The sequence below is a fragment of the Ovis canadensis genome, chromosome 3 (assembly GCF_042477335.2).
Source record: "Ovis canadensis isolate MfBH-ARS-UI-01 breed Bighorn chromosome 3, ARS-UI_OviCan_v2, whole genome shotgun sequence".
Taxonomy (NCBI): domain Eukaryota; kingdom Metazoa; phylum Chordata; class Mammalia; order Artiodactyla; family Bovidae; genus Ovis; species Ovis canadensis.
The window spans coordinates 156,928,567-156,955,741 of record NC_091247.1 but is presented as its reverse complement, the minus strand read 5'-3'; the positions used below and the strand labels follow the sequence as shown (position 1 = coordinate 156,955,741).

Sequence of the window (27,175 nt, the reverse complement as noted above, 5' to 3'; positions counted from 1 at the left end):
GTCGAGTCTTCCTGGCTTTCGTTTGGCAGGGATGGTTTGGGCGGGGGGAAGGGGGTATTCTCTTTTTTTTTTTTCTTCTTTACCATATAGTATACTCTTATTTATACATTATACTGAGAGTTTTAATTTTTTTAATTTAAATTTAAAAAAATTCATTATATTTTTGGCTGCACTGGGTCTTCATTGCTTTGTGTGGGCTCTCTTTAGTTTGGTGAGCAGGCTTCTCACTGTGGTCACTTTTCTTGTTGAGAAGTGCAGGTTCTGAGTGCATGGGCTTCAGTAGTTGTAGTCCGTGGGCTCAGTAGGGTCAGCCCAGGGTCTTAGTTTCTCTGTGGCATGTGGAATCTTCCTGCATTTAACCTGTGTCCCCTGCATTGGCAGGCGAATTCTCATCCCCCAGGAAAGTCCACTGAGCGTTTTTATTATTCATCAATATTTTTTAGTTTTTTTCATGTCAGTTCATATAAGTTAACCTTATTTTTTCATAGTATGCTAAAGTACAAATGTACCATAATTTTTTTCAGACATTCTGCTGGACATACTTAAATTGTTCCCAGAATTTTTCTTATAGTAATCAATGCAATGAACATTCGCACTTACCTACATATTTGACGATTTCCTATATTTCTGGAAGTGAAATCATTGGGACAAAGTTTGAGAGATTGTCGTGTTGCCTTCCTAATGAAATGCACTAGTTCACACTGTCATAGTATGTGAAAATGTTTGCTCTGCTTTCAATCATTTGATTTTGCCAGTTGGAGGGGAAGTACCTCATTTTAATATGCATATCATTAATCATTAGTAAGATGGAGTGTTTTCATTCTGAAGTATTATATTGTATGAATTCTATTCTTTGCTCACTTGTCTGTTCATTACTTCCTTTTTCTTTCCTCAACATGGTAAAGATAGTCTTTCTGTCACTTGTCTTTCAGCTTTGTTTCAGGGGTCTTTGTCAAGCAGGCATTTCCATCTTTAACTGATCAACATCCGTCCTGCTTTCCTTTATCATTCACTGTATCTTATTAAGGAAGGCTGGCCTTAACCCATGTGAAAATTATTCTCAATGTTTTCTTCTACATGAAGTTTTTTTCCCTATACAAGAAGTTAATTCATCCAGATTGTTTGTGAAGGGAGCAAGAGATTTAACTTTTTCCCAACAGATATCCATTTATCCTGACACCCTTTATCATATTTATGAAAGTGAAAGTTGCTCAGTCGTGTCTGACTCTGTGTGACCCCGTGGTCTATACAGTCCATGGAATTCTCCAGGCTAGAATACTGGAGTAGGTAGCTGTTCCCTTCTCCAGAGGATCTTCCCATTCCCGGATCAAACCCAGATCTCCTGCGTTGCAGGTGGATTCTTTACCAGCTGAGCCACCAGGGGAGCCCAAGAATACTGGAGTGGGTAGCCTATCCCTTCTCCAGTGGATCTTCCCGACCCAGGAATCAAACTGGGATCTCCTGCATTGCAGGTGGATTCTTTACCAGCTGAGCTACCAGGGAAGCCCTATCATATTTATACATAGATCTTTTTTGTTTTGATTGCTCTGTTTGAAAACCAGTACTACACAACTGAGTCACTATAGCTCAGGAGTTTTGCTATTTTGTAGGGTAAGTCTTCTCTTCATTTTAAAAAACATTTGGGGTTATTTTTGCACACGTTTTCCCAGATAAACTTTTTCATTTCCTTTTTAAAAAGTCCTTTTGGGAAATTTATTGAAATAATATTGAATCTGTATATTAATTTGGGAAGACCTGACGTCTCAACTATGTTGGATTTTCCTATTCATGAATATGGCATCTCTAATTATTTAGATCTTTTATGGATTACATAGATTTGTGCTCTTCATAAAAGTCATTTATAAAGGATTTACATTAATCCTGTTGAGAATGACTTTCCTTTCCTATTACATTTTCTAATGATTTACATGTAAAGCTCATATTTGACCATCTTTTGGACCTCTCATTTGCTCCAGTAAGTTTTAAATTTGATTTTATTGGGTTTTCCCTGTTGGCAGAAATCATCTACTAATAATGAATTTCTTTTAATCCTTCTACTCTGTTATATTTTAAAGGAAAGTTTTACTCTTTATTTTTAGTTTCTAATTTTTTTTGACTGTGCTGGGTCTTCCTTTCTGTGGGTGGGCTTTCTCTAGTTGCAGTGAGCGAGGGCTACTCTTGGTTGCAGTCATGGGCTTCTCATTGCTGTGGCTTCTCTTGTTGTGGAGCACGGGCTGTAGGCCAGTGGGCTTCAGTAGTTGGGGTACACAGGCTCTGTGGTTGCAGCATGGAAGCTCTAGCGCTCAGGCTTAATAGTTGCGGCACATGGGCTTAGTTGCCCCACAGCATGTGGAATCTTCCTGGACCAGGGATCAAATCCATGTTCCTTGCATTCTCAGGAAGATTCCTATCCACTGTACCACCAAGGAAGTCCATAGTCTGTTATTCCTCTTACTTGCCTTATATCATGGACTAAGAACTCCCATACAAGTGTATCAATGATAGCAGGTATGCCTTTCTTGTATTTGACTGTTGATAAGAATGATTTTGTTTTAGTGAAGAATAAGAATTTTTTTTTCTCCTAGCTAGCTAAGAGTTGCAGTCAAATGCTTTTTATCTTCTGTAGATACCTGTTTTAAATTCATTTTTGGCTGCACTGTGTCTTGTTGCTGCGTGGGTTTTCCCTAGTTGCAGGGCATGGTCTCTAAAGTTCATGGGATTAGTTTTCCTTGGCATGTGGAATCTTCCCAGACCAGGGATCAAACCTGTGTCCCTTGCATTGACAGGTAGATTCTTAACCACTGGACCACCAGAGAAGTCCTATAGATAACTTTTAATTTATTAGCATAATGGTTTGCATTAATAGTTCTTCTAATGTTGAACTATCCTCAAACAGAATAAACTTTGAGTCATGATGTATTCTTAAATATGCTACTAAATTTTATTAGCTGCTTTTTTTAGAAGTTTCCCAAATATATTTTCTTTTCTAGTGACTTTTTCATATCTAGTTCTAGTGCCTAGGATTGTGCCACCTCTGCAGAACAAGTTCATACATCTTCCATCTTTGTGTGTGTATGTGTGCACGCGTGTGTGTGCTGTGTTTGAAAATTATAGTAATTAACCTGTTCTTTGAATCCTTGGTAAAAATATGCCTTTGAAACCATAAAGACCAGGTGCTCTTTTAGGGTTTAATTGTTTTTGTGTTCTTACTACAAAAAGTAACCTGTGTTTAAAGCAACTATGAATAGTCAAAAAAGAAAAGATACTTTTATTTTATAATAAATGATTTCAACCACGTTTGTTAACTTGCTTTTTCACTTGATATTTAAAAATATTTTTTCAATCTTTTAATTTATTTATTCTACAAATACTTATTTCATTCCCAGCTAGTGAGATACACATCTTGGAAGATTATTTATCTTATATTTGGCTATTTATTGAACTCACTTACACGTTTTAATAGTTTTTTGTTGATTATCATACTATTCTAGGTAGGCATTCCTGTTAATCTACAAATAGTGATGACTGTGACTCTTTTTCCATATTTTTAACTACTTAGTGCTTTTTCTGGCTTTATATATTAGCTGGAACTTTAACAATAAATTTGAGTAATTGCAGCAATTCTTATTTTTTCCATCTTCTGGATTCTAAAAGGAGTGTCTCTCTTTACAGTTAAGTATATTTGCTATAGGCTTCAACTATTAATAGATACTCCATTACATCGGCAAAATATTCTTTTATTTCTAATTTACGAGGATATTTTTATCAAATGGCATTTTGGCATCTATAAAAATCTCCTGGAGAAGGGAATGTCTACCGACTCCAGTATTCTTGCCTGGAAAATTCCATGGACAGGAGCCTGGCGGGTTTACTGTCCGTGGTGTCACAAACAGTTGGACACAGCTGAGCACACATACGTGTTCACAAGATTCGTGTGTATCTCTCTTCCTTGAACCATGAATAAGATGAATTAATTAATAGATTTGGTCATTGTGTATTATACTTTTACTGTATTGCTTGATTTAACTTGTTAATATTTATATCAAGTTGTCTAAGTCAGTCTTTAGAACCTTGGATTATTCCTAAGTTTTATCATCTATCAACTTAAGTGTAGAGTGAAAAGATTTAAGAATTTTTAAATGTTAATATCCTAATATGCCTCATGACTGCATCCTGCCCTTTATTGTGAATTGCTTCATTTTGTTTTATGTTTCTTTTATTTTTCTCTAAAACAACATCTCTGGAGAAACAGAACTTAAAAATTTTAAGTGTAACCAAGAATTAAAATATCAAGTAAGAGCAGCTGCTCATTGATCTAGCAGTTTGAAATTTATTTATAAAAAATTTTCAAAGGTGAATATATAGATTTGCTGTCTTAAAATAGTTATTCTCTTTTACCATTCTGTTGAGATAATGTTTCTTGAGCACCGTTTCTTTTTTTCCATCAAATTTTTTAAATAGGCTCTTAATGCGAGTGAAAAAGCAGTTGTGGAAGCATTGTTTCAGAGAGATTCACTTGTCCGACAAAGTCAGGTATGACTAGAGGTTTTACATTTTGCGGGCGAAATATGGAGAAAAGGTAAATGACATTAAAAAATGAAGTTTTTTTTTTAAACTTTTTCCTTAGATTTTTTTTTCATCTTTTAATTTATAATTAAAAGGAAGTAAGCACCTTGTTTTTTGGTCTTCAAATAATAGCCCTAGCATTTATAGGAATAGCCTATTAAAAACTGTATTATTCCTTTAGAAAATTTCTTTTGCCATAATATTTATACATCTTTAAAAACTAAAACTAGTGGTAGAAAAAGTTATTACTTGGTATTTTTTGAATTAGAAACTTTTTTTTAATTGTAGGAGTAGTACTACTTCAAATAAAATCCTTAACAAAATTTATAGTTACTGTTTTTTTTTTTGCTCCCTTCCCTAGCTGGTGGTAGATTGGTTAGAAAGCATTGCCAAAGATGAGATTGGAGATTTTTCTGATAATATTGAATTTTATGCAAAATCAGTATATTGGTAAGTCACTAAACTTTTATTCCTGAAGTCACTTAATGTTGATTTTGTTTATTCACCTTTCAATAACCATTTATTCACTTCTTGCTGAATTCGGTCTGTGAGCAAAACAGATAAAAGCCCTGCCTTTATGGGATTTATAATTGTGTAAGAGTTAGACAGCAAATACATATATATATCCTGTTAGGTGTTAATAGCTTTGAAAAAGGAATCAAGAGTTGATAGATAGAGGATAATAATGGGATTTAAGTAGAAGAGGTGACCAAGGAAAGCCTCTCTAGGGAAGTAAGGTTACAGGTAGTAAGAGTAAGAGGCTTTTAAGAAATAAAGGAGGTCAGGCATACAAAACTTGAGTGACAAGTGCTCTGGGCAAGAGCAGGAACTGCAGAGACTTTAAGAAGGTAAAGTATTTGCACTGAAGGCCAGTGTGAACACAACAAAGAAAAAGAATAGTAGTTAATGAGATTGAAGAGAGCCAACTAATATAGGACTTTGACAGTCAGCTGAAATAAGGGTTTGGAACTTTATCCTAAATGTGATAGGAAGCCTCGAGTATGAAAGAATGACATGATCATGTTGTCAGGCACTCAGTTTCTTAATAATCATAGTTTGATCATCAAGAGAATTCTGCTGTGTTTCTAGCTGCTTTTGTGTGTCTTTTTTTCCCCTTTTCCCTACATTCTGCAATGCTTCTAATTTATTGTTAAAACCTTGAAACCAGAAAGCAACCCCCAGGTTAAAGGGACAATTTATTTCAAGAGTTAAAGAAAAAAGTTCACTAAATGGGAAGGAGCTCAAAAAAGGGGATATATGTACACATATAGCTGATTTACTTTGCTGTACAGCAGAAACTCACACAATATTGTAAAGCAACTATACTCCAATAAAAAATAATATAAAAAAGAAACGTTTAGTTTGCCTTTGAATTCAGTAACGTGTATAAAGTCTGCAAATCAGTTTTTTTTTCTGCTTAACTAGAAAACTTAATGCTACCAAATATATATATTTTTTAAATCTTAAATCTTGATTCTTGTTGACTTTTCTGAAAGAAATTTCTATTTTCAGAAAAAAATTTAAAAATGCTTGTTTAACTGTGTGGCATGTGGATTCTAGTTCCATGACCAGGGATTGAACCCAGGCCCGCCCCCTGCATTGAGAGTGTGGAGTCTTAGCCACTGAGCCACCAGAGAAGTCCCAGAAACAAAAATTTTTAAGTTAAAATGTCTGTTAAGATTTTTGCAAGTTTTTAACCTGTTGGTCTCCTTTTTTTTTCCAATCAATAAAAGTAGAGAATCCTAAAACAAAGCCACACATACATGGTCATTTGATTTTTAGTAAGGCATTGAAGCAGCCCAGGATGGAAAGAAATGTTCTTTGAACAAACCGTACAGAGAAAACTGTGTATCTGTGTGAACAAAGATTAACCTTGATACCTCCCTTGCACCATGTGTGCATACTAAGTTGCTTCAGTCGTGTTTGACTATGTATGACCCTGTGGACTGTAGCCTGCCAGGCTTCTCTGTCCATGGCATTCTCCAGGCAAGACTATGGAAGTGGGTTGTCGTGCCCTCCTCCAGGGGATCTTCCTGACCCAAGCATCGAACCTGCATCTGTTAGGTCTAACCTGCATTGCCAGATGGGTTCTTTACCACTAGCACCACCTGGGAAGGCCCCCTTGCACTGTACCCAGTAGTTAATTCAAGATGGATCATAATCCCAGTTGTAAAAGCTAAAACTTAAAGCTTTTTAGAGGAAAATATAAGAGGACATTTTTGTGACTTGGAGAATAAGTGATTGTCACAGAAAGCAATAATAGGGAAAGAGTGATTTGACTTTACCAAAATTAAAACTTCTTAGTAAAAGGCATAATTGAGAAAATGAATTGGTGGCAAGCCACAGATTGGAAGAATCATAAAGAACCTGTAGTTGATAAAGAACTCCAACTTGTAACAAAGAGATAACCCAATAAAAAAGACAAAGATCTGAACAGATACCTTACAAAAGCAGGTAAATAAATGGTCAATATGTCATGAAAAAATGTTCAACATTGTTAGTCATCTGAGCTAAAATGCCCTTTTGTATTTAGTGTTTTTCATGCTTTTTCTGAGTTGGTACTCTTACTGTGACTTGACCTGATTCTTTAAGTAGACGTATACAAATTGTTCTTCTCAAAAGAAGTTGTACTTATATTTTCAGGGAAAATACTCTGCATACCTTGAAACAGCGGCAGCTATCTTCTTATATAGGAAGTGTCCGTCCTCTTGTCACTGAATTGGTAAGTGTTCTTTGAAATGAAAGTTGCCCTCAAAGTTAAATGATTTTCTTTTTTTTAATATAAATTTATTTATTTTAATTGAAGGCTAATTATTTTACAATATTGTATTGGATTTTCTTAAAGACTGAGTATTTTCTTCTCTTGGATCTTTGTTTTAGATTTCTGAAGGATGGCATATACTGTTTAACTCTTAAAAAGTACTAAGTTGCATTGGAATTTAATGGCATGTATTGAGCCCATCTGTGGCCTATGGATTGTAAATTGTTAAAGAGAATGTAGAAAGTATTCCTGATTTGCCAGCATTAAAACAAATTAATTTTGACCTTATAGTAAGGTTTAACTCTAAATATAAGATGGTGACCTGAGAAGGTTCTTCTATGTAGAAAGCAGGGAGAGAAAATAAAGCTTTGTGAATTAGCTTGAGGTTAGAAAAAAGTCATTCTAGGATATGAGTAATGGTAGTAACAGCGGGTTTGAAAAAACGAGAGTCTAATAATTGTAGAAATGACGAAACAGAGCTTTGTGATAGGTGGAGGCACGTGAACTAAAAGTTTATAGTGAAGAGTGAGAGAAGGAAGTAACTGAAAAAATGGGTAAAACTCTTATTTTGTAACAAAAGTGCATTTTGATAAAAATTATTTGGTAACTACTGACAGTGCTTGTAATAAATTGTAGCAAAATTATACCACAACAAACAACTAAAAATCATTTATCCTTAATTTATGGAAAGTGATTTCCTTTTGTCAGAAAGAAACCATCTTCCAAAATTGAATGATTATATCTGCAAAAATATTTGTGGAACTAGCCAGTTGACTTATTATGTATTCCATTTTTTGAACTGATACTCATATTACTCAGTAACATTTGGAATAAGATTTACTTCCTCCTTTTAAGTCACATTTAAATAGCTTTTCATCTGAAATTCATCATGTAGATAATGTGTGCTCTTTGCCGCAGAAGTGAGGCCAGTGTTATCCCTAGTGTTTAAATGCACATTTCTATTTTGAAAGGTAGTTAGGAATAACTGTCAGAGGGTAGAGGTATTTATCAGAAATCTATTTTAAAATTTCTTTTGTTGGACATGGATTTATTTTTATGTATTTTTAATCCCATACTGGGCTCTCTTCTCATATATTCTCAGGAAGAACCAGCTATGTACCTTCTAGTCACGGCATGCATTGTGATTCCTGGAGTTTCTCTGCTCATTCTCCATGTAGGCCTAATTCTGCTTAGGATTAACTTGGCCACGTAGTTGCTACAGCAGGGTAGAGTTCAAGTCTACTTAAATTATGAGTAGAATTTCTAGAGTTTCTGGGCTGGGCTAGTGATATCTCTGCCTTGCCTGACTAAGGCATGCAGCTTTGTGGACCAGTGGAGTGTTTTGAATGGGCAGCAGACAATTATGTTTATTTGGAACACTTACAGCTTTTTCATTCCCTTTGTTACCTAACTAAAATTAGTTTATTTCAGTGTATAAACTCAGGAGATGTTTATCACGTCTCGATGATATTTAAATTATATATGTATATAAAGGATTTATAGTTGATTAATTTTTGTAGGACCCTGATGCTCCCATAAGACAGAAGATGCCACTTGATGATCTGGATAGAGAAGATGAAGTCAGATTACTCAAATATCTTTTCACTCTAATTCGTGCTGGAATGACAGAGGAGGTAAATGATACATACCCTGCTTGTCCAATGTCAAAAAGTCACAGACTGTAAGTTAGAAGGGATCTTTGTGACAACTTAGTATACTTCCTCAATGCATTAATGTTTTTCACAATATTTCTGGGTCTAACGCCTAACATTTTCAATGATAACACATTGTTTCAGAAAGCAGTACACTTTAGTTTGTGTATCTCTGGTAGAAAATTCTTTATAAGAAGTTAAGCTTTCGCTTCCCATATTTGTACTTCGTACTCTAGGCATAACCTCATTATTTCTAGTTTGGATTTTTAAGAGTTAAGAATAAATCTGACCCTGATTGCTCTTCTAGTTGACACTGTGTAGCATTTGAAGACTATGATGCCCTCAAACTTCTTCCTTTTAACTTCACCTCTTTAAACTGTAACCTCCTTTGTGATAGTTAAGATCTTGCATGTAGGATGTGAAGTATCTAATTAACACAGCTTACTGAGTGGTTTTGTGGATGCCTTTAAATGAGACAGTCTGATGCATAGGTGCTTCAGCATCAGATACTATGTTGTACCTGTTTTGCTGTACTCTAGATGATGTTCTTTAGCTAGAAATATGTTAGCTCAAAGTGGTGTTTGTTCTTCTCTGTTACAAACCACCAGCATATATTCAATAATTTCTTACAGTAGTAACCCTTGGATTATTAAACGTCATTCTTATGTTTTAATTAAGAAAAGAAGTAACATATATTCATTTATTCAGAAAATATTTAAGGGCCAGCCACTGTGCCAAGTTACGTGCAGGATTTTAGGAGTCACAGTGGCAAACGGGATGTATTTTTGACAACAGAAAACAAAAATATAATCACATTACTGAGAGGCTTGAAAAACAAAAACTTTTAAGGTCCTACTACTTTTGCATAATCACAGATAGTGACGTTTTAAATAAAGATTTACTTATAACCCTTCTTCTTTTGTACCTGTTTTCAACATAATTGTAAACACAGTATACCTCCAGGTATTTTTTTTTTTAATCTTTTTACTGTACCGTTCACCCACTTCAAGTGACTAACTCAGTAGTTTTTTGGTATATTGCATTATTGATTTTTTTCATTATATAAAAGATGTATAACAAAATTTGTTATTTTGACCATTTTCAAATGTTAATTTCAGTGGTATTAAGTATATTCATAGTGTTGTGCAATCATTACCACTGTCTGTTTCTAAAACTTTTTTGTCACTCCAGACAGAAACTCTGTAATCATTATACAGTAATTTCCCATTTTCCCTTTCCCTCAATATTTGGTAACCCAGTCTACTTTCTGTCTCTGTTAATTTGCCTATTTTAGCTATGAGGTAAGTGGAATCATATAATATTTGCTCGTTTGTGTCTAGCTAATTTCACTTAGACAAATGTTTTTAAGATTCTGCATTCAGATTTTGTCCTGCCTTTTTTCAGATAACATATCAAATATTTTAAAAATATTTTTCCATGTTGCTACATTATAGCTTTAATTATAGCTTTTATAGCTTTTATGAGCCATACATTCAATATATGTTTGGAGTATGATGCTTTTTAACTGGTTGTATTAATCAGATTCTATAGGTTCAAATGACAGAAACCTAACTCATTACTTACAAGCAGGGAATTGATTGGTTCCTGGAACAGAGAAGTGTAGAGGGTTATATCTGGCAGGATCCAGGGACTCAGAAGATGTCATTAGATACTGTCCAGGCTCTTAACTCTGCCATCCTCTCAGTGATTTCATTCTCAAGGAGCCATTTGTGTCAGTAACAGCCACCAGCAGCTCCATCCTTATATCTTCCTGCAAGCGAGCAACCCCAGCAAAAGGACTGTCTCTTTCCCAGTATCTCTGGCAAGAGTCCTAGGAGTGATTCTTGTTAGATCACATGCCTAATGGTTGAGTTCAGAGGTGGAATCATATGATCTACTCAAACCATATGACTAAATGAGGGAGAGATGGTTCCTGAAGAGATTCTGGACCAACGAACATGTGTCTTAACTCAGTGGTACATCAGGTGCATCTGATTGGTCACATTCAGCATAAAGACATAACATGTTTATGGCCTGAATGAGCAACAGCACCCTTGTCATTATAGAGACTAACTATTTTTACATAAATCAGGGGTCATCAACCTCTATAACCCATTTGTCTTTAGCAGAATTAAATGCTTGCGGGCACCATGAGCACCTAGTGGTGAGCCCAAAATCAAAGAGCAAAGGGATTATTAGGGAAAGGAAGATAGGGAGGGACCACAGAAAGACATGCATATGTGAAATGCCATCACTAATTTGTCCACACCATCCTTTGTGACATCTGTGCCATAAGTTATCTAGTCCTTTGTTAAATCCCTTATATTTTTCTACAAAGCACACGTATTTCTTTGGTACTGCATTGGTTATATGGCCAACCGCTCTTTTTCTTGTTTCTAAAGGCACAGCGACTCTGCAAACGCTGTGGCCAGGCTTGGAGAGCTGCAACACTTGAAGGCTGGAAACTCTATCATGACCCCAATGTTAATGGAGGTATTTTAATAGATTTTATTCTAAGAGTTGGGATATATTTAACTCTAAATAGCAATTTTGTGAAGTATAGCTTTTGTTTTTAGAAATTATTGAAGTAAGATCTCATTTTAAACTGTAAACTTTATTTCTTTTACTGTTTTATAGGAACAGAATTAGAACCTGTTGAAGGGAATCCATATAGATGCATTTGGAAAATAAGTTGTTGGAGAATGGCAGAAGATGTAAGATATAATAAAATATTTACTGATACTGATTTTTACTTTTAATACACTGAAGGCCTGCTGAAAATGCTATGGAATTTTGAGAGTAGTTAAGAACTAAAGTTCCTGTTTTTTAGAACTTTCAATCAGACTGGAGAATAGGGTAGGCTTTATTAATCAGAGGCTCGGAGGTTAAAGCATCTGCCTGCAATGTGGGAGACCTGGGTTCGATCCCTGGGTCGAGAAGATCCCCTGGAGAAGGAAATGGCAACCCACTCTAGTATTCTTGCCTGGAGAATACCATGGACGGAGGAGCTTGGTGGGCTATAGTCCATGGGGTCACAAAGAGTTGGACATGACTGAGCGACTTCACTTTCACATTCAGACACTGAGTACTAAGAGTTAAGTGCTGAAATAAGGCAAAAAAAAAGTAGCAAATGAAGTCACTATATAAGCACTGGACTGGGTTCCCAAGAGAGAACTGAATTGATCTTTCAGAAATTTGAGTTGTTGGTCCTGATAAACAGGAGGGAATTCTAGATAGGATGCCTAGATGGGACAAACTCAAGGGAAGGTAGGTCTATCAGGTTGGAACAGAAAGCTCACGAAAGGAAATATTGTCAGTTCTGTTGTGACATGACCTATGCATTCCTAGCAGTCATTGCAGCAGGACAAATGGTGCAGAAAATCCAGAGCTTTGAGGGAAAATGGAATTATGAGCACAGTACTCAAAAACCATCAGTAACGCTTAAAAAGATAAAAACTTAATAAAAACCACACGGTTTCACTCTGTTAAATTAACAGGAAATACATAAGTAATTGCAATAAATATGGCAGTGTACCTTAAAAAAGAACTGGAGTTTGCTTGTGGTACTGGGATATCAGAGGGTTGCAGCTTGTGAGTTACTAAGAAGTGATAGAAGGAGGCTATCTGAAGTCAAACAAAATTGTAACAATTGATGCAAAAGGATTTAATTTAACACACACCTGGAGAGCCCAGGGGGCTGGTAGATGTTTGAGGCGGGTCAGTTTTGTGTATTTCTAAGTTGGTTGGTTCAGTTAGGTGTTGTTTCCTGTATTCAACCAGTGTTTCTTGTGGATGAAATTGTGCATAAAGAAATGGGACGTTTGTATTATGTTCAAATTGTTCCTTGATAAATCAATTGCATTGGAACAAATTCACATTTTCAAAACAAGCACTATAGCAGAACTGACTGTAATGGGAAGATGACTGAAAAACATTAAGAGCAGGCAGTGGTAGTCCTCAAATGCTGCTCTAAGTTGACTGAAAAAAATTAAGAGCAGGCAGTGGTGGTCCTCAATTGCTGCTCCAAGGAATGGGAACTTTGTGCCATAGATAGTAGTGAACCATCAAAACCTTGAGGGCGTGTGACAGCAGTGCTTTAAGAAGATTAGCATGGCAGTGGAAAATAGGCTTAAAATTGAATGAACTAAAGACTGAGAAACTAGTTAGAAGCCTATCAGAATTATTCAGACACTAAGAAATAAGGGCCTGTCCTAGGTTAATATGGCGAGTAGAAAAGAAAGGAACAAAAAATGGTCAGGAGCAGAAACTGGAAACAGAAGGCAAAGGAAGACTCAATTATGTAGTGAGAGTCTCTGAAGACTCTTGTTTGGATGATGAGAAAACAGGAAGTGTCATTAATAGAATCCAAAAGTAAAATGGGATAATTTGGTGAAAATTATTAATTCTGCTTAGGAATTTGATGCAAACTGGTACATGTCAGGCTCCAAGGGCCTTGTTTGATGTTCTTAGATCAGTTTCAGGTAGTGTTAGGTATTTAGCAATTTTATAGGAGAAAACGTCTATGCGGATTCTATCTGGAATAAAATTTGACTGTAAAATAATCAAAGCATCAATTAGAGTTGAATCTGCTTTCACTCTATATTTGAAATTTAGCTGTTTGACTTTTCTGGAAGATTTCAGTATTGACTACATCAAACTAAGGGATCCTTCCTTCTTAGTCCCCCAGTAGATCTTTTACTCAAGTTTAGAAACTGTTCGGGGACAAATAAGTTCAGTTTAGAAGATACTGCAGAATTCCAGATTGTGAAAAAAACTGACATACTGAGATAAACAGTAGTTCAATTTTATTTATATTCATTGTATTTCAGGAGCTTTTTAATAGATATGAGAGAGCAATTTATGCAGCTCTAAGTGGGAATCTCAAGCAGGTATGCAATGTATTTTAATAATTCTTTTTTCCTATGGAATGGAATAGGCTGAATGAAATATTCTAATATAGTAATCATATAAGCTTAAGCTAGTTTCTAACAATAGCGATGATAAGATTATTATGAAATAGATGTAACTTGAGCTACTTAATTTGATGTATCCCATGTTTTAATCTGTGCAGTCAGACTTCAGTTTCTCAGAATTGTAAATTTAATTATAATACACATTTACAACTTTTGTAACTATAGCTTTATCCATAAATGTACCCCTAAGGCACAGTATGACTGTTAGAATTGTCTCACGTACATGTGCTTCTCACAACTCCCTCTATCCCCTACATTTTATAGCTATTTTGAGGGATGTTATTTTAATTAGTTGAAACACCATCTTATATCAGCATGGAAAATTGATGCTATAAGAGTCAGACTTCTTAGAAGATGTGGCTTGAGGGATCTCCCTGATGGTCTGGTGGTTAAGACTGCGCTTCCACTGTAGGAGCTACTGGTTCCATCCCTCTCTTTCCATGTGGGAACTAAGGTCCCACATGCTGCCCACTGTGCCCCTCCACCAAAAAGTGGTTTGGGGAGAAGTTGGAGACACAGGGTTATTTGGATGATAGCTTATAATCCATATGTTTTATGTTATTATAGTGATTTTATAGTTCATATCAAGAAGTTCCACTGCTTTTCCTTTTTTTTGTTGACTGTCTGCATGTTTCTGTTTTGGAATGGGGTGAAGCTGCTTCCAGTCTGTGACACCTGGGAGGACACAGTGTGGGCCTACTTCAGGGTGATGGTGGACAGTTTGGTTGAACAGGAGATCAGGACATCAGTAATGACTTTGGATGAAACTGAAGAACTCCCTAGAGAATATTTGGAAGCAAAGTGAGTCTATTGGTTTGTTTTCCACCATGAGGATTTGTAGTATGCTCTAAAGTTTTATTCTATAGTCTTTTTCATATTATATATTAATGTTACTTTATCTGTTTTCTTGATTTTTGTTTCAAAAGTTGGACCTTAGAAAAGGTTTTTGAAGAACTTCAAGCTACTGATAAAAAGGTAAATATTAATATTTTAGGATAATTGGAATCGGGAACTAAATGTTACATTGTTGTGTACTATAGCTGAAAGGCACAAAAGTATGTGGAATCTTGTTATATTCTCTCTTCCTTTCCTCATGGCATACTCAAGTAAGAGATTGCTTTAAAAGGAAGAAACTTAATTACATATTTAAATGATATATCATTTCTGTTTATTTAGTTTAGAATTTATTTCATTGAAATATATGGCATGCATGTAGGCTAGTTGATTTCTTTCTTCTTGAAAAATTAAATTGGAATGCAAAATTAACAAAACTTTATTTTCCTAAATCTCAAAATAATTAGTATTTTTTAAAGTAATATTCTTAAAACTTTAAAAAAATGACCTCAGTATATATTGTAACAAAATAATCTAAAAATGTATTATATAAGTAAGATCTTTATAAAATTTCCTCCCAGCCTCCTTAGGATTACTCTCATTCACTGAGATGATAAAACATGGACATGTATCCTTCATATCCTTCTCCACACTCTTAGAAATGTATGTAAATATTCTAATATAAGATTTTGGTTTTTAGAGGTTGTTTTTCGTGTCATTCTACCTGCATTAGTTTATGGCTCCCTCCTTTGCTCCACCCCCGTTTAAGGAGACTGTCTTTGAGTTAATGCATATAAATTTAACAACCTAACTTATTATTTTTAATAGGTATATAATATTCTATGAAATGTGATATATCCTTTTTGAATCATTCCCCTTTTGGTAATCATTTGGGTTACTTCTAGCATTGCAGGGAATGTTCTTGTTAGTCTTATTTATGCTTATCTACTAGTCCTGTTTCTTTACAATAAGTTTTCTGAAAGCAGGGCGGCTGAGTTAAAGGGTATATGTATTTTAAATTAATTCCCTGGTTGTAGCAATTAATTCATATTCCTACAAATAATTTATAGACATGGCCATTTCCCTACCTTCTCAACTAGCCCCACATGTCAGTTTGTTTTTGCCAACCCATCAGATGAGGTGGGAAGTAGAAACTCCCTGTTCTTCTCATAGTTCCCTGTCTATTCATAAGGCTGAGCAAGTTTTCCAGTGTTAATTGACCATTTTTTAATTTCCTGTTTAGAACTTTCACTTATTTTTCTGTTGAATTTTATCTTTTCCTTTTTATTGTATAAGATATCTTTGTATAGTGAAAAAAGTTAATACTTTATCAAATTTTTCTTTTTTAAAAATCAGTCTGTTTTAGAGATTCTAGCAAATGAAAATAAAACAAATGAAAGTCATTTTATTTTCCAGCAAACGAAAGTCAAGGAATAGATACAAATCTAGAGGGGAACATTTACATATGATAAAAATATAAATCTAGAAAATTTGTGAATCAATAAGTTACTATAATTAAGAGAATTTTTAAAGTGTCTAAATTCAAGATAAAGTTATAAAAAAATTATAGCCTTTTTGTACTTGTTGCAGCTAGTAAGAAAAGGATTTCAGTTCAGTTCAGTCACTCAGTTGTGTCTGACTCTTTGTGACCCCATGAACCACAGCACACCAGGCCTGCCTGTCCATCACCAACTCCTGGGCTCTACCCCAACTCATATCCATTGAGTCAGTGATGCCATCCAACCATCTAATTCTCTTTTGCCCCCTTCTCCTGCCCTCAAACATTCCCAGCATCAGGGTCTTTTCAAATGAGTCAGCTCTTCGCATCAGGTGGCCAGAGTATTGAAGTTTCTGCTTCAACATCAGTCCTTCCAGTGAACACCCAGGACTGATCTCATTTAGGATGGACTGGTTGGATCTCCATGCAGTCCAAGGGACTCTCAAGAGTCTTTTTACAACACCACAGTTCAAAAGAATAAATTCTTTGGTGTTTAGCTTTCTTTATAGTCCATACATGACTACTGGAAAAACCATAGCCTTGACTAGATGGACCTTTGTTGGCAAAGTAATGTCTCTGCTTTTTAATATGCTGTCTAGGTTGGTCATAACTTTCCTTCCAAGGAGTAAGCGTCTTTTAATTTCATGGCCGCTAATCACCATCTGCAGTGATTTTGGAGCCCCCCAAAATAAAGTCAGCCACTGTTTTCACTGTTTGCCCATCTATTTGCCATGAAGTGATGAGACTGGATGCCATGATCTTAGTTTTCTGAATGTTGAGCTTTAAGGATGCTAGAGTTGGACTGTGAAGAAAACTGAGTGCCGAAGAATTGATGCTTTTGCACTGTGGTGTTGGAGAAGACTCTTGAGAGTCCCTTGGACTGCAAGGAGATCCAACCAGTCCATTCTAAAGGAGATCAGCCCTGGGTGTTCTTGGAAGGAATGATGCTAAAGCTGAAACTCCAGTACTTTGGCCACCTTATGCGAAGAGTTGACTCATTGGAAAAGACACTGTTGCTGGGAGGGATTGAGGGCAGGAGGAAAAGGGGACGACAGAGGATGAGATGGCTGGATGGCATCACCAAGTCGATGGACGTGAGTTTGAGTGAACTCCGGGAGATGGTGATGGACAGGGAGGCCTGGCGTGCTGCCATTCATAGGGTCGGACACGATTGAGCAACTGAACTGAACTGAAGCCAACTTTTTCACTCTTCTCTTTCACTTTCATTAAGAAGCTCTTTAATTCTTCTTTGCTTTCTGTCATAAGGGTGGTATCACCTGCATATCTGAGGTTATTGATATTTCTCCTGGCAATCTTGATTCCAGCTTGTGCTTCATCCAGCCCAGTGTTTCTCATGATGTACTCTGCATATAAGTTAAATACCCCCAAAAGTCTCATTTAAATTACTGACCAAAACTGTAAGATGCCTAGGAATAAATAGCCAAGGGTTTGAGTACCTCCATAAAAAAACTATAGAATCTTATTGAAAGACAGAAATAAATAGATTTAGCACATTCCCGAATGAGATGATTTGTTGTTAATATCAGTCATTCCAAAGTTAACGTTGAAACCTATTGCTTTGGGGTATTATTTCAGAACAGAAAATTTCCAAATAAAAGAGTAAGTGAGAATAGAAATAAGATTTAGAAAAGAACAGTAGTTATGTTGTTCCTTAATAAAATAACAATTTAATAAAACAATAGAATTGGCACAGGAATAAATAGATCATCAGAATATACAAGTCTGTATTAGATTCTAATATATATGAGAACCTAATAAAGGACAGATGACCTTTCCTTTCAGAGGAAGAGGGGTGGTTTATTTACAGACATGGTATGGACATAATTGATTTTCCATCTGAAATAAAACAAAGCTAGATCTCTGCCTCATGACATGGATTACAATCAGTTCCAGGTGGAGCAAATATTTGTGAAAAAGAAAGAAAGACTGCTGGAAGAAAATTTAGACAAATAAAAATTAAAACCCTCCTACGAAGGCAGGTCTATGGTTTCCTGTCTTTTGGACACATAAGAATTGGAGGCAAGGAAATGTGGATTTAGAGAAGTCCGGTGCTAGCTTGCTTGCTGCAGGCTCACGATCAACCATCCCATGTAGAAAAAAAAAATTGACCAAAAATATAGAAATTATTTTCTTTAGGAAAAAAATTTAACAGCAGGTTACTTGTAAATTTTTTCTACTCTGTGCCTAATCACTATTTTGATGGATTTTATTACTCTTGGTACAATTTGCAGATGAATGCTTTCAAAAACCACTGTTTATATTGAAGGAAATCTTATAGTTTATTTTGCTTTGGTCATCTGTCCCCTTCTCTTCTGGTTCACCATGCACAGTCAAGGAAAACAGTAAAATACATTAATAAAAATATATCTGTCTATGTGTGATTAAAGCATTTTAATTGAAAAAAGAAAAAGTTTTATAACATTTACAGAGATTAAATTGTTTTATCACAGTTCTCTGTTTCAAAAAATAATGTTCAACCTTGAGTCCCAACGGTAGTATCTTTCTCATACTTTATTTAGGTTTCCTAATACCCTTCATTTCCAGCTTTTTCTTTGTCTGAATGCATGTGTGCTAAGTGGTTTCAGTCGTGTCTGACTCTGCATCCCCATGGACTGTAGCCTGCCAGGCTCCTCTGTCCCTGGGATTCTCCAGGCAAGAGTACTGGAGTGCGTTGTCATGCCCTGCTCCAGGGCATCTTCCCGACCCAGGGATCGAACTCACGTCTCCTGCGGCTCTTGCGTTGCAGGGTGATTGTTTTACTGCTGAGCCACCGGGGAAGCCCTTTGTTTGTATATGTTCCTTCAACACTTTATGTTTTTAGCTTACCAATGAGTATATACTACAGAATGACCATAATAAATTTACAGAAAATGTGAAAATTTTTTCAGAGAGTTCTAGAAGAGAATCAAGAACATTATCATGTAGTTCAAAAATTCCTTATCCTGGGAGACATTGATGGTAAGATATATTTTATTTTACTTTGCATGAGTTCTTTGGTTTTTTAAAGTAGTTTTCTAAAAAGTTATCAAAACAGTGCACATGACTTACCACATCTTGTCATCTCTTTCAACCTATTTGACTGCAACTATATAATTTTTAGAAAATAAAGTTTGACTTTAATCCAGAGGCTGTTTGATGTGGTAGTTCATAACAATAAGGCAGTGAATTGATGAGTGCTATATGAATATAATAAATGTCCTTGGATAGAGTTTATGTCTCTTTTTTGATTTGTATCCATCTAAATCTTTGCTTTAATGGTTTGTAGGTTTGATGGATGAATTTAGCAAATGGCTTTCCAAAAGCAGGAACAGTCTACCTGGACACCTCCTCCGCTTCATGACTCACCTCATTTTGTTTTTCCGCACTCTTGGACTACAGACCAAAGTAAATAAAAATGAGCTGTATACTCTTCTCTTCAAGGCTGACGCTTTATACATCTGTTGTTAGGAAAACATGATACTACTTTGGGGTTTTGTTTTCTAGAATGGTGACCATAGTCTCACATTGTCGCTCAGTGATAACTCACTGCAGATGACTCTAATGTTCTGATCTGTGACTACAGAATGCTGATGTTTACCTGGACTGGAGACAGTTTATAACTTCAGTCCTCATCAGTACCCAACTCGAAATCAACCAGCAAGCTAACTGAACCAGACTAAGTTTTCTGTGGGATTTTAAGTCTTTGTTTTCTTTCTTTTTCTTCTGTCCTAAATGATTGGTAACATTTTGGGCAGAGTATGCATAGAAGGCAGAATGATGTAGTAGTTGAGAGCTGGGGTTTTGGATTAAAAATCTTGGATTCACATTCTTACACAGAAGCTTCTAGTGGTGTAAATCTGGGTAAATAAAACCTCTTTAAGTCTTAGATTCTTCCTCTGAAATGTGAACAGTAATAGTAATTACTCACAAAGAGTTAGGGTAAGTTAATACAAGAAATTTGTTAAGCAGTTAGCCTTGCATGTAGTAATTGCTGCTAAGTCATTTCAGTCGTGTCCGACTCTGTGACCCTACAGACGGCAGCCCACCAGGCTCCCCCGTCCCTGGGATTCTCCAGGCAATAACACTGGAGTGGGTTGCCATTTCCTTCTCCAATGCATGAAAGTGAAAAGTAAAATTGAAGTCGCTGAGTCATGTCTGAGCCTCAGCGACCCCATGGACTGCAGCCTTCCAGGCTCCTCCATCCATGGAATCTTCCAGGCAAGAGTACTGGAGTGGGGTGCCATTGCCTTCTCCAGGCATGTAGTAATTGCTCAGTGGTAAATACTAAAAATCATTATGACAGGATTTTTATTAGTATTGGTGGTACACATAAACAGCTGTATTTATGATTTAATTATATCTGTTTTTTCCCTATGAAGGAAGAAATTTCCATTGATGTTTTAAAGACATACATACAGGTAAACTCTGGTAAAACAGGTAAAATCAAATCCACAGTTTGATTCTTTTTTTTCCTTTGACCATTTTAATGAAAACATAAATCAGAATGATAGTATTTTAATATCTAGTGGCAGAAAGGTTATCAAAATATCATAAATATCATATCAAATATCAAAATACATAAATATCTGTTAATTATCATAAATACTTTGTTTTGGAATTTAAAATTAATCCTGTTTAGCAGTACAACTCTATGTCTGTATGCATCTCTCCTAAATATGTTAAAAATTTAGAATTGAATAGTCCTTTGTTCCTAGAACTTGCTTTATTATTGACATATTAACATTTTGATCCTTTTCTATTTTTCAGCTTTTAATAAATGAGAAACATACAAATCTCATAGCATTTTATACCTGTCATTTGCCTCAAGACCTTGCTGTTGCCCAGTATGCATTATTTTTGGAAGGTGTTACAGAGTTTGAACAGCGCCACCATTGCCTGGAGCTGGCTAAAGAGGCAGGTAAAAATGGAAGGCTTCATCTGTTGGGCTCTGTAAGCAGATTATCATTTTGTCTTAGTAACATATATCCTTCTAGTTTTAAATCCTGTTTCTCTTGAGAGGAAAAGAAGGAATGACATTTTCAATGAAATTCTGTTTTGGAATGAAATAACTTACACTGTATATTGTGTAAAATATCTTTTAATTTTGGCATTTTCTTTTATAATTTCTTTCATATTTTAAAGAATTGTTATCCCAGATTTACTAAATCATTGTGATTATTTAAAGAATATTAGTGTGAATGATTAATTTCTTGTTTCTGTCCCTTCAAAAAATGTTTTAGATTTGGATATTGCAGCTATAACAAAAACTGTAGTTGAGAATATTCGAAAGAAAGATGATGGTGAATTCAGTCATCATGACCTGTCCCCAGCCTTGGATACGGGTACTACCGAGGTAATATGAGGGTACAAGAGGTGTATTATGTGACTGAATAATCCCTCATGTTATGCTTTTTCTAAATGTCTACTTTAAAATACTCTGGCTTCTTTATTTTTTTAAGAATTTTTCTTTGTCAGCCAAGTTATAAAAATTGTCAGCAAACTTAAGTCTTGTGTAAGGAATTGCTTAGTAGTAGTTTTATGTTAAAGGAAGCTTCTTTAATAGTAAAAACCTGAGCATTGAATTTTTACTCATCTGATTATTCTAGATACTTGATCAGTTAACTAATTTTTATGTAGTTTAATTGTTCCTTATTTTCAGAAAAGAATAGAAAGTTTTATCTAGGAAAGAAAAGGTTGTAGAATAGCACTTAAAGGAATCAGATAATTAAATTGGTGGCATATCAGATATAGAGCTATTAAATGTGAAAATAAACCAAGAAAAGCTATTTTCTTTCATAATTTTGTGTAACCTGAAGGAAAATAATCGTTAGTAGTACAGATGTAAGCCAGTTCTATTAATGTGTAGAATATCTTAGGGAAAAAGCACAATTGACATTTCTTTTTTTCCAATTAAATGAATAGGAAGACCGATTAAAAATTGATGTAATTGACTGGTTGGTATTCGACCCAGCACAGAGAGCAGAAGCACTAAAACAAGGCAATGCGATAATGAGGAAATTCTTGGGTATGCTCTATTTTATATTATTTTTACAAAGTTTTTTTTTTTCTGTTCTTAAATTTTGTTGTTTTTCTAACCCTTCCAGTAGGGTAAGGTACAAAATACCCACTTTTATGGCTGATATTGTGAAACAAAACATATTTAATAGTGACTTACTATGTCCCACTCAATTTTATATATAATCTCAAGGTTTTGAAAAATGGAACTTTTTTTTAAGACATAGTATGTGAAAGTAGCTGTGGGATTTCCTGGTGATCCAGTGTTTAAGACTCCGTGTTCCATTTCAGTGGATTTGGATTCAGTCCCTGGTTGGGGAAGTAAGATTTGGCATGCTATGCAGGGCAGCCAAAAATTGAAATATATAATGAAAACAAAAGTAACTACATTTAATTAATCCTTCATGTGACTGTCACACTGAAATAAGGAAAAGCCCAGCCATTAGGTAGAAAGATCCCCCAAACCTTTAAAAGAAGTACCTTGGGCCCTGAATGGTTACAGGCCACTGTGAAAGTTGCAGACTAATAATTTGACTCCTTTAGAAGCCACTACACAGAAATCCACGTATATTGAAAAACTATATGTCTTTTTCCCAGCCTCAAAAAAGCACGAAGCTGCAAAAGAAGTATTTGTGAAAATTCCTCAGGATTCAATAGCAGAAATCTATAACCAGTGGGAGGAACAAGGAATGGATAGCCCACTTCCTGCTGAAGATGATAACGCTATCCGAGAACATTTGTGCATCAGAGCTTACTTGGTGAGATTGTAGAGAAAACCATGAAGTGCCTGTCTTTATGATGACTTTCAAACCTGATTCACTCTCAAACCTTAAACTACTTTTTTGAAAAGTGGTGATTGACTTACTATCTTACCTCCCTTGTGACTGTGGGAATCACTGATCCCTAAGAACTTGGAAGTCCTGACCTTGTCTTCATGTGCAGGAGCCTCTAATCATTGTTAACCAACACACCATGTGTTTTCTTAAGATTCTTTGAATTCTTAACTTTAGCATTTCTGCTTTTGGCAACAACTGAAAAAAGCAAGATAATCTATATTATGACTAAAATAACAACATACTCATTCAAAATTCATTCAACAAATAATAAAGTGATTAGCTAGGTTTTAGGACTGAGTCTGAATTTCTTTGCTTCCCTCTGGAAGCTAATAGGTTCATCAAGGACACAGATAAGCACGTGAATATCACAAACAAAATACTTATTCACTGTAATTTTTTTGTATAAAAAAGAAATATTGAACAATTTTATTTCTTACTACTGCAAAATTACTTCTAAGAACCAAATTTTTAAAAATTGTATTGAACATATGTGAAAAGTTTTCATTTTTTGTATTTTTCTATTTTACTTTACATTTTAGGAAGCCCATGAAACCTTTAATGAGTGGTTTAAGCATATGAATTCAGCTCCACAAAAACCTACTTTGACAACTCAAGCAACTTTTACTGAGAAAGTGGCTCATGAACACAAAGAAAAGAAATATGAGGTAAGTTAAATGTAGATGAGACATGTCTCATTGCATCTCAAAAATACAAGTCATATATGTAAGATCATTTCTTCAACAGTTATATTCCTATTATAAGAGTTGATCTTCCTTATTACTGTTATACTTTGAAGAAAGAAATCTGTTACCTTTTTGTAGATAATTAACCAAACATGAAACGTACCTTCAAGTGACAATAATGTTCATTTACATGGTAAACATTTTAGTGTTTTATTGAACTGCAGTCTGTTGATGTTTATTTTGTATTTGGCTTACTGAATGTCAGTTCTTTAGAATGATGTTCCATATATGTACATCTCTGTACTTTGCAAATATATTATAGTCCATTATATATCTGCCTTATATCTGTTTTCCAGATGGATTATGGTATTTGGAAAGGGCATTTGGATGCCCTAACTGCTGATGTGAAGGAAAAAATGTACAATGTCTTGTTGTTTGTTGATGGAGGGTGGATGGTGGATGTTAGAGAGGTAAGCTCTATGCATTGTTACAAGCTACATCTTTTTTTTTAAAGTTTTTTCTCTGAATAGGAGCAGTTACAGATCTTGTATTACCTTTGTACTATATTATAACTGAACATCCCATAATTTAAGTCTAACCTGGAATACTAGTTAGGGAATATATGAATGTCTGACTCCTGGGTAAACTATTTCTCCACATTTAATATGTTCAGTCAGTATAGTATAGTAAAATCTAATTTTTAAAAATTCTGGACCAAAAATCAATTATTCATGTATTCAACTCAGTCTGTAGAGGTGAAGATGAGTCTAGTAGAGTGAGTAAGACATACATAAAGCAGGGGCTCTCACCTCTGAACTGCCCATTTAAATGACCTGGAGAACTTTTTAAAAAATACTGGGTTGATTCCCCTAGTGGCTAGCAGTGGGGAGAGGGAAGGAGGAGCAACATAGGGGTTGTGGGGTGGGAGGTACAAATCACTGGGTGTAAAGTAGGCTATGAGGACATATTGTACAACATGGGGAGTAAAGCCAGTATTTTGTAATAGCTAAATGGATTATAACCTTTAAAGGTTGTATTAAAACAAAACAAAAAAACCTTTTAATGAGTCCCAAAAAGATATGACAATTAAATACAATATGTGATTCTAAACTGGATCCTGTGTTGGAGAAAAAAAGATGCTATAAAGGACAGTGTTGAGTCATTGATGTTAAGGTATTATATCACTGTTAAATTTTCTGAAGTCATGAACTGCAGTGTGACTATATTAGGAAAAAAAATCCCTTTGTTAGGAAATAAACTCTGAAACATTCAGAGGTAATGGAACATGATTATGCAACTTGCCCTCAAAGGGTTTAAAAAAAAAAAGTTTAAATTACCTGGAAAGCGTTAATGTGTAGCCTGGGTTGAGAGTCAGTTACAGAAGTACTAAATGCCAAAAAAAAAAAAAAAAAGTAGAGATGCAGTATTTTCTGACTTCAGAGAAAGCAAAGGCTGCTTCTACCCAGAAGAGATCTGGACAGAATGCTTAAAAGGTATAGCATTTGACTGAACCTTGAACGACGGGTACATTTGGATGAGTAGAAGTAGGGGAAAGGAAGAATGCTGCAAGTAATAATGTTGTGAGGGAAAGGTATTGAGGCTCGCTCCTGGGGCATGACAGAAACAGTGCATTAACTCAGTTCCAAGGATTATACATGCTGGATTCTTGGATAACCTTATTTTGAATAGAAAAATCCTAAGAGTGTCTTTGGTAGCTTTCCTTCTGCATTCCCTGAATCCTAATATATTCACTTCTTTTTTATTGTTTGTTTTGTTTTTTGCTACTACATTTTTTCTCACTTTACTGGCTTCCATTTTCTGACCAGAAGCAAAACATTAAGGACAGTTTGCTGTTTAAATACTAAAAAATACTAAAAGCTTCCCAGGTAAATTAAATACTAAAGTTTCTTAGGTAATTAAATTAAAAAAGAAAAAAGGCCAGCCCTACTTCAGACCAATTAAACCAGAATCTATGGAGGTGAAACCCAGTATTTCTTTTTTAGTTTACTACTACTGTTTGCTACTACTCGTGATATAGTAATTATCTTAAAAGTCTCCACATCTTATATATAAATTCATAATAGAACCCTGCTGACTTCATAGTTTTGAACCTTTTTGTGTGCCGGGGGGTTCTTTTTTGTTATTATCTAATTAATTCATTAATTTACCTTTCACTGTGCTGGGTCTTCATAGCTGCACGGGCTTTTCTCTGCTCTCGGCACGCAGGGGCCACTCCCTAGTCGTGCGTCAGCTTCTCATTGCAGTGGCCTCTCCACTGGGGAGCAGAGGTTCTAGGTGTATGGGCTCCGTCTTTGCGGCATACAGACTCAGCTGCTCCGTGGCATGTGGGGCCTTCCTGGACCAGGGACCAAAACCCTTGTCTCCTGCACTGGCAGGTGGACTCCTCACCATTGAGCTATCAGGGAAATAAAATAGTTTTGAATCTTTAGCAGGTTCCTTAATGTTAAACTTTTCTCTCCTGATTTATGTTGGTGCTCATGAAGAGAAAATGTTAGTGTTGCAATATGCTATTGGTATTTAAGGTTTGAAAAGACTCAATGCCTTATTTATGCCTAAATATTTATACTTACATATTTGTTATTCTAAGTATTAATTAATCTTAGATAGTGAAAGTCACAGAACAGACACTTTGGAATATTTTTTAAATGGAGTTGGAATGGAAGATTATGAATGATACCATTTTGTTTACAAGCATTTTTAAGTCAACATTCTGTGTCAATCACTTCAAATCTAATCCAAACAAGCGATTTCTTGAACTAATTATAAAGGATGATATTTTGAGTTGAGTTTAGCTTAATACTCTTACATATTCAGCGAAGCAGAAAATTATTCAGGGCTCCTGCTAGCACTTACGTACCTTGTATAAGGATTAGGAAATGGTACCCACTGTCTTATACAGATAAATTTCATGTCAAATGCACATGACCTGTAGAATGGAGCAGGGATTAGATTTCAGCTGCCACTCATTTACTGTCCAGCACCACTGTGCAAGGCACAGCTGTTCAAAGCCCTGACCTGATATGCTGGCTCTTATATCTGCACCTCACTTTTTACATAACCGCAGAATGGTCCCATTCATGCTGGAGGCTGGTGGCACACAGGGATGGCAGAGCAAATGGAGCAGACAGGCCATCTCTATCTACTCTTCACCACCTCTGCCTCAACCACATTCTGGTTGAAGCGTCAGCTGTCTTTGCCTTGCTTCCACTCTTCTGTATGCAGCCCCTTCATATAGTATTGTCTTTTAAAATCAAAGAGATATCACTCTCCTACTCTCATCCTTCTGATCGCTTCTCATTACACTTTGAATAAAAACCAAAGTTCTTTTCTTGACCA

The 27,175-nt window shown here is 35.5% G+C and overlaps 1 protein-coding gene and 1 non-coding gene across 2 annotated transcripts in view; both read left to right on the top strand.

Moving 5' to 3' along the window:
- The window catches only part of NUP107 (nucleoporin 107), a 47,332-nt gene that overhangs the window by 16,605 nt on the left and 3,552 nt on the right, over positions 1-27,175 (top strand). The window contains exons 9-26 of the mRNA XM_069584662.1: positions 4,462-4,533; positions 4,928-5,016; positions 7,210-7,288; positions 8,848-8,961; positions 11,382-11,472; positions 11,617-11,693; positions 13,809-13,868; positions 14,608-14,753; positions 14,879-14,927; positions 19,194-19,263; positions 19,571-19,689; positions 20,664-20,702; positions 21,052-21,202; positions 21,525-21,637; positions 22,207-22,309; positions 22,897-23,057; positions 23,675-23,800; positions 24,175-24,288. Coding sequence (XP_069440763.1) covers positions 4,462-4,533; positions 4,928-5,016; positions 7,210-7,288; positions 8,848-8,961; positions 11,382-11,472; positions 11,617-11,693; positions 13,809-13,868; positions 14,608-14,753; positions 14,879-14,927; positions 19,194-19,263; positions 19,571-19,689; positions 20,664-20,702; positions 21,052-21,202; positions 21,525-21,637; positions 22,207-22,309; positions 22,897-23,057; positions 23,675-23,800; positions 24,175-24,288 — 1,773 coding nt within the window. The remainder of the gene's footprint in view (positions 1-4,461; positions 4,534-4,927; positions 5,017-7,209; positions 7,289-8,847; positions 8,962-11,381; positions 11,473-11,616; positions 11,694-13,808; positions 13,869-14,607; positions 14,754-14,878; positions 14,928-19,193; positions 19,264-19,570; positions 19,690-20,663; positions 20,703-21,051; positions 21,203-21,524; positions 21,638-22,206; positions 22,310-22,896; positions 23,058-23,674; positions 23,801-24,174; positions 24,289-27,175) is intronic.
- LOC138438489 (small nucleolar RNA SNORA38) lies at positions 18,268-18,399 on the top strand. The gene has a single exon (XR_011256414.1). It is a non-coding gene; the product is annotated as a small nucleolar RNA SNORA38 (small nucleolar RNA).